Below are 14,178 nucleotides of genomic sequence, written 5' to 3'. Positions count from 1 at the left end.
TGAGTATCTGCCCAGCTATAGTGCTTAAAGCTTGTTAATAAATTTAAAAATCTTATTTAATAAATTCATTGATTAATCCAATTAAATTTAAATGCATGAAAAAATAATCAGTGTCAGTAGTCATCAGAGAAAAAGCAATCAAGTCTACAATAAGCTACACCACATCATCCAGGACCATATAATCACAAAGACAGAAATAAGAGTGTTTGGGACTGTCTGGGGAAACTGAAACTGTCTTTAACTCCGGGTAAAAATGAAAAATGGCACAGCTACAGTTTAGCAAGTGCTGGAAAGTTCGACAAACAGCCAGGAAGAGTAAAATGTGACTCTAACTCCAGTACTTGGAAGGCTTAGGCAGGAGGACAGTCACATAGAGTTAAGGCCTACCATAAGCTACTTAGCAAGACTGCTTCAAAACCCCAAAGCCTGTGGACATACCTGAGCAACTTACCTCGGGGTGTACAAAGCCCTGAGAGAGCTCACCAACATCACACACACACTACAGAATTGTCGTATGGCCCAGAAACCCTCTTGTTAGGCAAATGTCCACAAATTCTTGCACACAAAGTTTACAGCACCAAAAGAAGGCACATGTGGAAAGTTGAGTGCCCGCCAGCCGGTGAGCAGACAAATAAAACACAGGCCGTCCACATGGCAGAGGATTATCTGCCAAGTAGCGATGCATATAACAGCTAAATCTTAAATAAAACACAGGCCGTCCACATGACAGAGGATTATCTGCCAAGTAGTGATGCATATAACAGATAAATCTTAAGGCTTATTCTAAGTCAAAGAAACCAGTCACAAAAGACCACATATTATTTGATTCTATTTAATATAAAAATATTCACAACAAGCCAATCCACAGAGATAGAAAATAATTAAGACTAGCTGCCACCAAGGGCTAGAGATGGTGACGGGAAAGTAGCTGCTAAAGGTACAGGGTTGGCTTGGGTTTCCTTTTGAGCTTGAAACCCAGCCTCACCACAAACTCTCTCCCTAGCTGAGGATGGCCTTGAACTCTGGCTTTCCTGATCTCACCTTCCCAGTTCTGGGATTAGAGGCATGCTATGCTTCCTCTAGGCCGTAATCAGGTTCTTTCTTTGGGTTGCTGTGTTTGTTCGTTTGTTTGTTTTGTCTTCTGAGGAAATATTCAAAAATTGGTTGTGGTAACTGTAGCTCTGTATAAACAGCTACTTACTTGCATACTTAAATGGGGTGTGTGCAGTAAGTCAATCAACACTTCAACAAAGCTGTTATGAAAACTAAATAAATAATGGACATAACTGAACTTTTAAAGTGACAGGAATGGCCTAAAACTATTTTGGTGATAGTTGCATAATTTCTAAATAGATTTTTTTTTTACATTCATTATCTTATTTTTATGTGTATAAGTGTTTTTCTGCATGTCCGTGCACCACATATGTGCCCACGAAAGTCTGCAGAAGGCTTCAGATCCCTTGGAACTGGAGTTATTATGTACAGATGGTTATAAACTGCCATGTGGGTGTTGGGAACTGAGCCCATCTCCTGAACCCCAAGTGCCCTTAACCCCTGAGCCATCTCTCCAGCATCATAATTTGCTAAAAAAAAAAAAAAAAAACAAAAAAAAAAAAACACAAACAAACAAACCCCACTGAAATAAAAACTTACAACTGTAATTCCTTTTTTTTTTTGAGACAGTATCTAGTGAAGCCCAAATTCCTGATCCCCCTTACTTCTACCTCGCAAGTACTGGGATTACAATCATGAGTAAATTTGGTCCTTTTCTTGTTTGTTTTATGTCTCAATAAAATTTTAATTTAAAAGAAACATTAAAGACTTGGGAGAGAGCTCAGTCCATAAAGCTCTTATCTTGCAAATTGAGGATCTGAGTTAGGTCCCCAGAGCTCACCCACATGAACAGCCAGGAAAGGTGCAGCAGACCTGTAACCCCAGCAATGGCAGAGGGAGAAGTTCACAGGCCAGACCGGCTATGCGGTGAAGATCAAGGCAATGAGAGCAGTCCACATCAAACAGAGAGAAGGCCTCTGAAGACTGACATCCAAGGTTGGCCTCTGACTTGAATATTCACACTAGGCATGCATTCACACACCTGCACCCACCCCCACAAATGCAGGCACATGCATGCACACAGACACACAAACACAAAAAAATTAAGGAACACAATAAAGAACACAGAACCAACATGACATTTGAAAAGCAAGTATCATATTAAGTAAATATAATTAAATCCTCAAATGTCAATTAGTAACATTAAAATTTAAAAACAAAGTATATTATGCTGCCTACCAGAGAAACATTTAAGAATGGCTGAATGTAACAGACTGGACAATAATACAAAATGGAAAAGCACACTGGAAGAAAGGTGGTGGAACTTATCAGCAAAAAACTCAAAGTAAAAACCACTAGCAGAGGAGCCAGGCTGGTAATCCCTCCCCTCACAATGCTGCGGCGAGAGGACTCTGTCATGACTTCTAGGCTAGCAGAGGCGGCATGGCAAAATGTTTCACAAATAAGTAAATAAAGAAGAACGTGTGCAGATATAAGTACCTTATGAATATAAATGTGCCAGTCTCAGTGGAGACATATCTAAATGCCAAGGCAAATCCATACCACTTCGGATGATAGTCAGAATTTTTAAGCCCTTGAGAGCATGCAGAGAATCTCAAACAGGAAACCCACTTACATGACAGAAAGAACGAGATAAAACTAAGCATTCATGCTCATCAAGAGACCTTTTTGTTGTTGTTGAGGCGGTTGGTCTCACTATGCAGCACTGGCTGGCCTGGAACTATGTAGACCAGGTTGGCCTTCAACTCAAATAGATCTTTCTGCCTCTGTCTCCTCTATGTCTAGCTCATCAAAATCTTTAGAGATTAAAAAGTAGTCATAGGAGAGAAAATATCTATAAAGAACATCACTTTAAAGGTGCATCTATCCAGCTGGATGTGGAGGCACATGCCTTTAATCCCAGCACTCAGAGACAGACAGATCTCTCTGAGTTTGAGGCTAGCCTGCTTACAAATGGAATTCCAGGCTAGCCAGGGATATAGCGAAAGCCTATTTTAAAAAGGGGGGAGGAGTGTATATCAAGAAAAATGTCGAAAATGTCTAGTTAGGTAAAGATGAAAACAGGGCCTGGCGAGATGGCTCAGTGATTACGAGCATTGGTGACCTTCCCGATGACTCAGGTTCAATTCCTACCACCCACATGGTGGCTCACAATAATCTGTAACACCTGTTCCAAGGGATCTGATGCCCTCTTCTGAGGTCCTCAGGTACCAGGTATGCTCATGGTACATACATACAGACAGACAAAATACCCATACACATAAAATAAATTTTTAAAGAAAATAACAATAATAACAACAATAGTAACATAAATGTACAAACTATTTGAACAGGCAATTCATAAAAGGGAGTGTCCAAAAATTGGCAATAAGCATCTGAAAGGGAGTTTAGCTTCATTAACTCACCATAAAGTAAACCCATAGTGACTACAGCACTGAACACCTGAGAGGGAAAAACCCAAAACTCTAAAATTAAAGACTGACACAACACTACAGGTTAGCAAGAACATGAAACTGACAGACACTGCTGCTGAGAACGGAAATTAGTACAAGCACTTGAGGACTCTGGTGGTGGACACTGATGCAACCCTGTGCATGGCCTACACCCTGGCGATTCTCAGCAGACAGCCTCCAGGCCGTACACATACACACTAAGGACATGAGCACGTGTTCATATCAGCAGGATTCATAATAGCCCCCAAACTGGAAGGATCCACTTTATTTCTCAAAGACATGAGTTAATTGTGGTCCACTGATAGAATAACAGGCTAAAACAAAGATTAAGGGACTATAGCTTTGCCATGTACAGGAATGAGTCTAAAAACAAAATGTGATTTAAAACAATGAATTTCTCAAAGACAAGAAAAAATATTCTTTAAAATCTAAACGAAAATAACTTGCAACTCAGAATTAGACCTGACACAAAAGTATCACAGTAAAAGCTATTTCGAATATACAAAGATAAAAAAAAAAAATACCTTTTGCATGCTCTTTCCTGGAGTCTACTACAGAATGTGTTCCCAGGAAAGGTAGATACAGATTTAGGAAATAAGGTCTAAAACACAGAAAAGTCAGTAAAAAAAACACAGTAAGATGCCCTGAATTTGATGAAGGGAAGTTCCAAGAATCCAGCTGCAAAGACACCAATACAAACTCCAGGGAGGAAAAGGAGGTTGGAAAACTTAAAAAGCCAAATGAAAGATAAAGTTTTAGAATTTGGGGTCAAATTATACAAACAGAGAAAGCAGAGCAAACACAAAAGGATGCAGTTTATAAGAGAGAGAGAATCAGAAGGTTTCACGTGATAGATGACATGTCTTTAGGCAGTACCAGCGTTTGAATATAAAATGTACCTGCAGGCTCAGGCTTAAGCATTTCTGGAAGATTGTGGAGCCTTTGGGACCGTGACCTACACAGCACAAGTGGACACGAGGGGCAGCTCTTGGACGGTAACATCCAAGCTGGTTCCAGCCACAGCACTCTGCATCCTGTCTGCAGCCATGCGCTCCCACCATGGACTCCCTCGAATGCCACCCCTTCCATGGTGGACTATGCTTCTGAAGCCAGAGCCAAAATAAAACTATCCATCCTATCTTCAGCTGCCTCCGTGAGGTGTCACCCACAGGGATGAATGATGGTAACAGTATACACATGTGTGACTCCAGAAGGAAAAAGGAGGAGGAGAGATAAGTGATCATGAAAAGGAGCTGCCATCTCTAAGAAGACTTTCCACTCAAACTGCAGCGGTGATCACATGACTACAGACATCTGGCTAACCCTATAGAATGATACACTAAAAATGTTTCTCAACGGAATAAACACATGTTCAGCACATGTGAGGCCTGAGTTTAATCTCCAGTACGAAAAAGAGAAAAGTGAATTTTACTTATATATAAATGTATGGCATTTATACATCAATAAAAACAACATGAAAAGGACTACTTTCAACACCAAGGAAAAATGTATTAGTAAGTAACTGTTAGACATACATGGCTCTGATATAAACAGTAATTATATTAGTAGTAGAATGTAACTAATTTATACCAACAACCAAAACTGTAATACTAGAATGGTAGAGACAAGTAAGTGACATATAGATTCTAATCTTTAACACGAAGAGGAAAATAGATATTAAATTGAAAAGTCAAGAAAGAGCTTTATAAACAAGTTAGTTAGAAAAACTGGCTCTCTGGCTTCCTGGGCCCTTCTCTTGTGAAAGTCATAGTTACACCATAACAATGATTGCCCTGGGAGAATGGAAGTCAGAGCAAAGAGTGGAGCAGGGCCTTGCTGTTGTCTGCAATGAGCCTCATGATACCCACAGACCCAGCCACCATCCAAACACCCCACTTCAGAATTTTACTACTTATACATTGGTTTACAAGACACTTACTTAAAATAACGTGTAAAGCCAGGCACAGTAGCTTATGCCTATAATTAATCCTCGCACTTTGGAGGTCAAAGGCAGGAGGCATGCCATTGAATTAGAGACCATCTGAGGCCAACACAGTAAGATCTGGGCCAGCATGGGCTACAGAGAGAGAGAGAGAGAGAGAGAGAGAGAGAGAGAGATCCTGCCTCAAAATAAAATAAATAAAAATAATCATTTCCACTTTGCTTTCCTTGCAGTAGCTGAGGCCTGTGATGAAAGAGCCACCATCCAGGCAGCTTCACAGCTGAGTTACTGGCAGGTGTCATACAGGCTTTTCTTTTCACGCACTTGTGGTTTGACAGTTACAGCAGTGATAATCTCATGTTCCCTAAGCTGTCAGCCTGTTTAGTCAATGTGACATTTCCAGACAGTCACAGTTTTCATTGTCTGTCTTTACTGCCTTCCTTTTTAAAGAATTAAAAAGCTGATTTCTGTGAAAGCAAATGTATACCCTTTTTGTTTAGTCCTAAGCATAAACTAGCTAATATCTTAAAATAGCAAAGTGCAAGCAGACAGACATTCAGAGGGTTATTAGTAAAGATTAAATGTCTTGTTAGGAGCCCAGTGGCGGTGGCACACACCTTTAATTCTAGCACGTGGGAGGCAGAGGCAGGTGGATCTCTATAAGCCCTAGGCCAGCCTGGTCTACAGAGAGAGCTCCAGAAAGCCAAGGCTACACAGAGAAACCCTGTCTCAAAAAAACAAAACAAAACACCAAACTTGTTACAGTAGTCTGGTAACAAATGTTAACCACTAAATACTTGTATCCTTTGCACTGGTGTTTGTGTGGTTTCAACACAAGTAGTGGTGTGTCTTAGGATTTGTGGGTACAAATGCTACCTGCTGAAATTAATAGTATTTATGTGTTTCTGAGACTTTACTTATCCAAGAGGTTCTTTCTGCCTCTCTTTCTCCCTCTCCTCCCTTCTCTCTCTCTCTCTCCCCCACACATGCAGGAGGGGTTATAGCTTTTCAGTCAGGAGCTCTCTATGTAATCCTGGTTGGCCTGGAACTCACTCACTATGTAGACCAACCTGGCCTTTGAGTAGTCCCCTGCCTCTGCCTCCCAAGTGCTGGAGTTAGCAGCTACAACATGACCACACTTGGTTTCCAAGGTTTACTCAGTATCAAACTGCCCTTACCGGGAATGAGGAATTTTTTGTTGTTGTTGTTTTATTGTTGTTTTTTAACTTAAATCACTAAGTTTCAAACCCTAATTAGAGTAAGACTAAAACAAACAGTACCTACAGAAAAAAAAAAAAATTATATGGAGGGAGGTGTGGGAGACAGATTGCCTAGCATGTGCCGGGCCCCATGTTTGACTCCTAGCAACAGACAGAAATGGAGAGAGGGAGAAAGGATCTAAAGAAAAAAGTAGAAAGTAAAAACAGGAGAAGTTTAGAGTGACCACAAAAGATGTAAAAGCAGCACTTAAGAAACAGAAGAGATCCCGTATCCCAGACTACCAAATTGCCAAGGTACAGAGTTATCTGAGGGTGAAAGCCCATGATGCGTACAGGTGCATGGTTCTACTGCCCACATCTTACCCAGTCTATTTCTCCCCTCAACTCTATTGGCCTTGCCACCATCACACAGCAAGCAGATTTGACTCTACTGCAATGGAAAGCAGCTGGGGAGCTTCAAGCAGAAGATTAAGACCCAATTTGCTTTGAGGATCAAATGGGCAGATGAAAATGAAGGCATCAATAAACTGCAAAGTATCTAGACATATTTATTACCTTAGAGGAGAGATGAACAGTCCGGAAGAGAAGGCAAATGAATGCCCAAGTAGGACTAGCCCATTTTAAATCCTGTGACCTACAGTCTTCTTCCAGACTGCCCTTGTGTCCCACTTAGGGAAGGGAGAAGAGTCGGGGAAGACAGGATTTGGTGAAAGAGGAACCCAAAATTCTGGTTTTCTACATATTAAATTTGAGTTACCCATTAGTTATCTACACGAAGATTCAGAGCAGATGGTTGACAATACCTACTGCGTGCAGCTAAAGAGTCAGAAATGGAAATATAGACTTAAGAGCCATCAGAATATCGAGTATTTGTAAAAATAACAAAAGTTAACCTTTCTGCATACACATTATACTTCAGCTACTATTTTCAATGTTTTCTTGTAAAAACTCATTTTTCCTTACCATAATCTTAAGAGGTTGGATCCTGGGATGATCTCTAGTTTACAGATAAAGAAAGAGATATTAAGTAACTTTCCCAAAGACATAAAGCAAGTTTGTACTTTCCTGGCCAGGTTTCAAATCACAGATGGCCAGACTCTGGAACTCTTTAAAGCCATGGAATAACTGGAGAGTGACTATGGACTGACACAGACTGAGGGTATACAGTACTCCAATTCAAATAGTTTCCTGTCCCTTCCTATCAAGTGCCCGGCATGGTTTCAGGCCCTACAGATACAAAGAAAAATAAGATAGCTCTCAAAAAGTCCAGTCTAATTACTGCTAGCTGAGAGCAACTGTCTATCAAACAACCAGTATTTGACACACTGGTTAAACGTTCTAGACTTATTGTTTCACCTGACTGTCATAACAACTTTATGGAATAGATGTCATGACTGCCATTTTAGAAATAATGAAACTGAGATTTAAAGAGACTGAGTTAGCCTAGGGGCACTGGCTAAAAAAAGGTCAGAACCAGGATTCAATTCAGAGCCATCTTACTTCAAAATCCATCTTTTTTTTCCTAAGGAAATTCTACCATTATTCAGTGTGAGAATAGTAAACACTACTGAATCCTACAGTGTCAAACAGTTGTGATCAAGATAAATTTTTACGTATTTTTTTTAAAAGGTATTTTAGGCAGGTGGTGCTCTGGTTACTGTCCTGCCTGCTGCCCCTAACAGTGCACTTAATAAATCTGTTTTCTTTCCCATCCTACCACCCCCTCAAAAAGTTTTTCAAAAACTTGGCACTTTCCGACTATGCCATATGCCATAACCAGTATGTGTCCTGTGCTATGGAAATATGGATGAGCAAATAATTAATTCTGCAAAGCAGGAGAGGGGAGAGGGAGAACATAGCAGGGGGGGAAACCTGAAGAACTCTATTAAGAAAGGAAACTACAAAATGTGAAGGTCTCCACTTCATTGTCACTATTAATTTGGAAGACAGGAGTTCGAATCCAGCCTCTGAAATAGCTCCCTCACCTGAACAAATACCAAAGAAATATGTAATTACAGGCTAAGAAGGCAGTTCGATGGAAACAAACTTTGGAGATCGACAGAGTAATAGTGGGTACCACAATGAACATCTCAAAAAGGCTCCAAGAATATTCCAGTAGCCTTCTAATCTAGTTTCTTAGCACTCCTAGCATTTCAGCATTGAAAACAAACTATGTTCCTAAACTGCCTCATTCAGCATGTTAAAAATTTCCATGGCTCACTGTGCTTAGTGATTATCTGGAAGGGTGTTTAGTGTAGCAGAATCACTCTACCTAACCTTTCTAAACCTCAATTTCCTCATTTATGGTGAGATGAATTCGACACATGATTCAAAATGTTGAAGACTCCTGAGCGTGGTGGAATACATCTGTAATCCCAGCACTAAGAGCGCAGAGGCAGAAGATGGCCACAAGTTCAAGGCCAGCCTAGTCTACATAATGAGTTCTAGGTCGGCCAGATCTACATAGTGAGAGCCTGTCTCAAACATAAACCTACTTTCAAAAAACATGAACATCGTGCACATTGATTGATCCAAAATATGTGATCAATAAAGGTAAGTCAGGCCCCTTTCTGCCTGTCCCTACATACTCAGCTCAGTGAGGTGTTCTGGCTTCAAAAACAGAGGAAGTACTTCTCAGATCTTAAGGCAGATGCAGAGGAATGCAGTGAAGAAAAGAGTGCTCATCTACAGTTTCTGTAGGAAGACACAGCTAACCAAAAGTGCCCCTTCATCTCCAACTCTCCACAAAGACAGACCCAATCACCTTTACATCACCTTTTCAGTCAAGTAACATTCAAATGGCTCAAAATTAACCTTAAATATGTCATAGTATATTGAGAAAAATCTCACACCCATTCTCTCATCCATTCACCTAATTCTCATCCCTCTCCCAACACTTACAAGTTCCTTGTGTATTCATCAAACCCATTTGCAAAACTATCTTTAAACTAAGCTAATGTGTTTTTGTTGTTTGGTTTGGTTTTTCGAGACAGGGATTCTCTATGTAATAGCCCTGACCTTCCTGGACTTGCTTTGTAGACCAGGCTGGCCTCAAACTCACAAAGATCCACCTGCCTCCGGCCTCCGGAGCGCTGGAATTACAGGTGTGCACCTCTGCACCTGGCTTAAGCTAATATTTTCAAAGTAAGTTCTGGGACCACCTGGGAGAATGAGGAAAAAATGAGATGGGTCAACCATCCTAGGTAGCGCCCTACACACATACACGTACACACACGTACACACACACACACCACGCATGTACAGGGCACCAACTGGTGTAATGATAAGCTAAGCATTAACTATAACAGGACCTAATTACCCTTCCACCCTTGTGTGCACCTGAAATACACTAACACTTGACACAACCATCTCCTTTGAATCTGACAATAACCTTAAAAGGTAAGTTAAATGAGGAAACTAAGGCACTGAAAGGTAATTTGCCCAAGCAAGAAAAAGACCAGGGCTTTGAACTCGGGTTTAACTAAAGTTCTTCCCCCAGAGCAGGTCGCCCTACACTGGCAAAACAGTCTCTGGACCCGTTGGAGCTCAGCCCAATGTGGGAGACAGGCATAAAAAGGGCAGACAACAAAGAAATATGCAATTAAGAAATATATGCAGTTAAGAAATATAATGCAACCAAAAACGACTGGGGGATCTGACAGAATAACAATGGGGGCCTGCTTCAGAAGAGAAGGAGGAACGTTAAGGCCTCTCTGAGAAGAGGACATTTATGATAGGCTTGGGAACCGTTTGAGGGGGCTGCAGTGAGGAGAACCCCGTCCTGCTCACAAGGGGCAAACGCGAGACCAGTAGAGGATGAAGCCAACTCGCCAAGGTCCCCAGACGTGCAGACGTGGCGCTGGGAAATGAGGATCTAGAAACTCGGCCCAGGGCTTATACGTGCCACCAATACCCCAGGCAGCTCGACCCCACTCGGCACAGACGTGCAGGCCTCCGGGCCGGCCGCTGCCCACGGTCCCACCGCGGCTGACAGCGTCCGGCAGGCACACAGGGCAGCTCCGCGGCCGGCCCCGGGGGATCTGGCCGGTCCCGCAGCGGCCTGGAAAGGCCTCTCTCCCGGCCCCTGGCCAGCTCCAGGCTGGCCCGCCCCGCCCCGCCCCTCCCGGCCGGCCTCGTACCTGCACCGCCCGGACCAGGCCCCGGCCCGTGATCTGGCCCTGCCGCAGCTGCAGCAGGATGTTACCGGGCCGCGGCCGGCCGCCCCAGCCACCCCACGCCGCCGCCGTAGCTGCCGACCGTCTCCCCCGGCTGGACCCAGCTCCAGCCGCTGCCGGAGCAGCCGCCATGTCTCCTCGTCCGACAAACAGGAAGCGAGTGGCCCCGGAGCCGCGTCGATTTCTACGGGGCGGCGGAGGACTCTCCATACCGCCCCCAGTGGACTGACGCGAAGATGCAGGCCGCGTGGCAGGGGCTGTGCGCGCCCCGAGCCCTTATGGGAACTGTAGTCTTCCCCGAGGCCGGGCAGGTGGCACAGATGCTGTGTTTCCAAGACCATCTTTTCCCCCACGTCCTACCTCCAGCATGTCTACGAGGTTGCTGTAGGTGGAAGACCAGTCGCTGCCCGCACGTGCTCTCAAATTTCTCCTTTCTTGGGGAATGATGCAGCCCGATGGCCAGCGAAGGATCCTAGACCCTAGGCCAGAGTTGACTCTGATTTCTGTCCCCTTCTTTCTACGAATGACTTATGCCAAGTCGCTGTACTTCACCCCGCCCCTCATTTAATATTTAGTCACTGGGAGCGGTTAGGTCAACTAATATTTTATTATAATTAACAAATTTGTTTTGTGTAAATAATACATGAATGACCATCCATGAGCTATTGCTCGTTTGAAGAAAATGGTGGAAAATATTTCATGAATTACAAAACTGCGTTAGGACTAATAAGTTTACAGATGTCAATAAATAGTTTCTCAGGGAGGAAGCTGTACTCCTCACCCTCGAACAGGTAGTCGAGGTGGAGAGTGTGAGCAGAACAGTGTCAGACCCTGCCGTTTTCTCTTCCAGGAGGCGGTCTTTTAACACAAAGGAGAGTTGAGTGTGATGAATTAGGGTGTCATGAAGTTGGCTACTGGCAACTGAGGTGGCTATAATCTGTTGCCCAAACCAGAATTCCTTATAAAGACTGAAATGATGTAATAAATAATTACACTGGCACAACAGCAGACATTTATGGACACTGCCAAGACAAACCGGACTGTGGTTGCCATCTTCATGCCCACTTAGGTGTGGTTCTCACTCACCTCCAGCGATCGCCGCTAGTCTGGTTTAAAGCAGTAAAATGGGGTCCAAGACCTGAGTCAGTGGATAGAGGCGCTGGCTGCCAAACTGAGGATCTGAGTTCCGCCTCCTTCCCATATTGGTGGAAGGAGGGAAATGGCTCCTCCAAATTACCCTCTAATCTCTCTCTGTGTCTCTTTCTTTCACACACACACACACACACACACACACACATTAAATGTATTTTTTAAAGTTAAGAAAAATTTTATTGAAAGAGAGCAAGGAGAGGTATATGGAGGGCTTAGAGGGAGAAAGGGAAGAAAAATGACATAATAATCTAAAAAAGTAAAAAAAAATACTTTTTAAAAAGAAGAAAAACTTAATAAAAATAAAATAAAAGCCATAAAACTACATTTTTTCAGTGAAATATGCCATCGTGAAATTTGTATGAGCCAAATAAAGTCCTGTGTGCTTGTGGTTGCTGGGGGAAAAAATCAGAACAGGAAGTTTATCCTATGGTGAATGACATTTTCTTTTAGATTTATACTTAAATCTGAAATTCATCTTAAAACTATCAAAGCTAAGTATAAGAAAATCAAAGCGTATCTCTAAAACCAGATTGTGGTGACTGTGGTGCACTCGTATGGGCTCACACACAAATCACTGCATTGTACATTCAAAATGGGTAGAGTGTGAAATATAAGTTGTATATTCACAAAGCTGCTAAAAATTCAAAATGTAAAATGGTAGCAGCGAATTAAGATAATCCTTTTATGATTTGGGGGAAGAAATATATAAGTATAAAATCCAGGACCATGATTATAAGATTAATAAAATCACACACACATTACATAAATGTTAAAAATTAATAGATGAGCAGAAATAGGCAATAAATAAATAAATAAATAAATAAATAAATAAATAAATAAAGTAGAAAAAAATGAGTCTCCTCAGTTTTCCCGAGTGGAATGCTGAAGATAAGAAGGAAGTACAATCACCTCTATTTCCTGAGACATCACCCCTTCCGTAGGAAACTGAAGGTTTCCACACACAAACAGAACCAACGAACAACTTCAGCAAAGTTTGAACAATGCAAAACCACACATAAAAACCTGGGCAAATGGGGCTGCAGAATGACAGTTGGGATGTTAAAAAAGCATACTGCTCTTGTCTGGGATCAGTGTTCTGTTCCCAGCGCCTACCCTGCGAGGCTCACTCCAGCTCCAGGGGAACTTACCTGATGCCCTCTTGTGGACTCCACAGGCAGCTATCTGCATTTCCGTGAGCATCCCCCTGAATACACAAACACACTTAAAAGATAATAAAGATAAATCTCTTTTAAAAGCCTTCACCTCGAATTCAGTCCTTATGGATACCATAACTCTAGGAAATAAGGAGAATGTTTCCAGAAACCTATGTGACGGCCGAATGGATGCACTTTAGTTTCCCTGACCGCCGCTTCCACGGAGACCAACAGCTTCTCACCACCAGAGGGCGCATCCTTCCGCTGCGGGGTCTGTTGATGTGAATGTGGGCTAACACACACACCAAAACAAACAGACAAATGAAAACTCTCAGCTTGTCTAATTTTTTGCAGTAAGGTCAGTGGTGTAACCTCATATGATGCTGTCATTTCTAGAATATTGCCTCCCTTAAATTAGCTACCGAGATCATCTCAATTAGGCAGAGTTTTCTAGGGCAATTTTTTTAATCATGGGGAAGTTATAATCAAAGAAAAAAAATCACATTATATTCAGGCCATCGTAAGAAGTCCTTGTAATCACGCAACATCTTGTGATATCATTTTGAACACTGTTTTCACAGATTGTTTCTAGTGTACAACTTCTCAATGATTTGACTTGTGGCGTCCTGTTCTCTTCTTTTACCTGGGTTCTGGGTACTGAACTCAGGTCGTGTGGTGGGAAGTGCCTTTACCCATAGAGTTACCTCACTGGCCCGGCAACTTGTTATTTTAAACATTTATTATCACCTACGGGCAAGGTGCAGTTGCAGGCACTAGGAATGGTGTGCTAAATAAATGAAAGTCCCCGCTCTCACAGGACTGATGCTCACTCCCTCTAAACCCCCCCAATGGGCAGTTACCATTGGCCACTTCATTCTCATCACCTTTCACCTTTTCCCCTCAGCTTTTTTTGGGGGGGAAACTTTTCAAATCTACAGAAAGGTTGAAAAATAATATCACAAGCACCCATATATACTTGGCTTATGCCCTCCCATTAACATGTTTTAT

At 42.3% G+C, this 14,178-nt stretch overlaps 1 protein-coding gene across 2 annotated transcripts in view; it reads right to left on the bottom strand.

Annotated features, from left to right (window-relative positions):
- The window catches only part of Trpc4ap (transient receptor potential cation channel subfamily C member 4 associated protein), a 58,016-nt gene extending 46,991 nt beyond the window's left edge, over positions 1–11,025 (bottom strand). For both annotated transcript variants that reach the window (XM_055602349.1, XM_055602350.1), the window contains exon 1: positions 10,829–11,025. In XM_055602349.1, the coding sequence (XP_055458324.1) occupies positions 10,829–10,996 (168 nt within the window). In that variant the 5' untranslated portion in view covers positions 10,997–11,025. The remainder of the gene's footprint in view (positions 1–10,828) is intronic.
- Between the last annotated feature and the right edge of the window lie 3,153 nt (positions 11,026–14,178).

This window comes from Psammomys obesus, unplaced genomic scaffold (genome assembly GCF_907164565.1).
Source record: "Psammomys obesus unplaced genomic scaffold, mPsaObe1.curated_primary_1811, whole genome shotgun sequence".
Taxonomy (NCBI): domain Eukaryota; kingdom Metazoa; phylum Chordata; class Mammalia; order Rodentia; family Muridae; genus Psammomys; species Psammomys obesus.
Note: the sequence above shows the minus strand (reverse complement) of the source record. Positions and strands in the feature narration are given on the sequence as shown.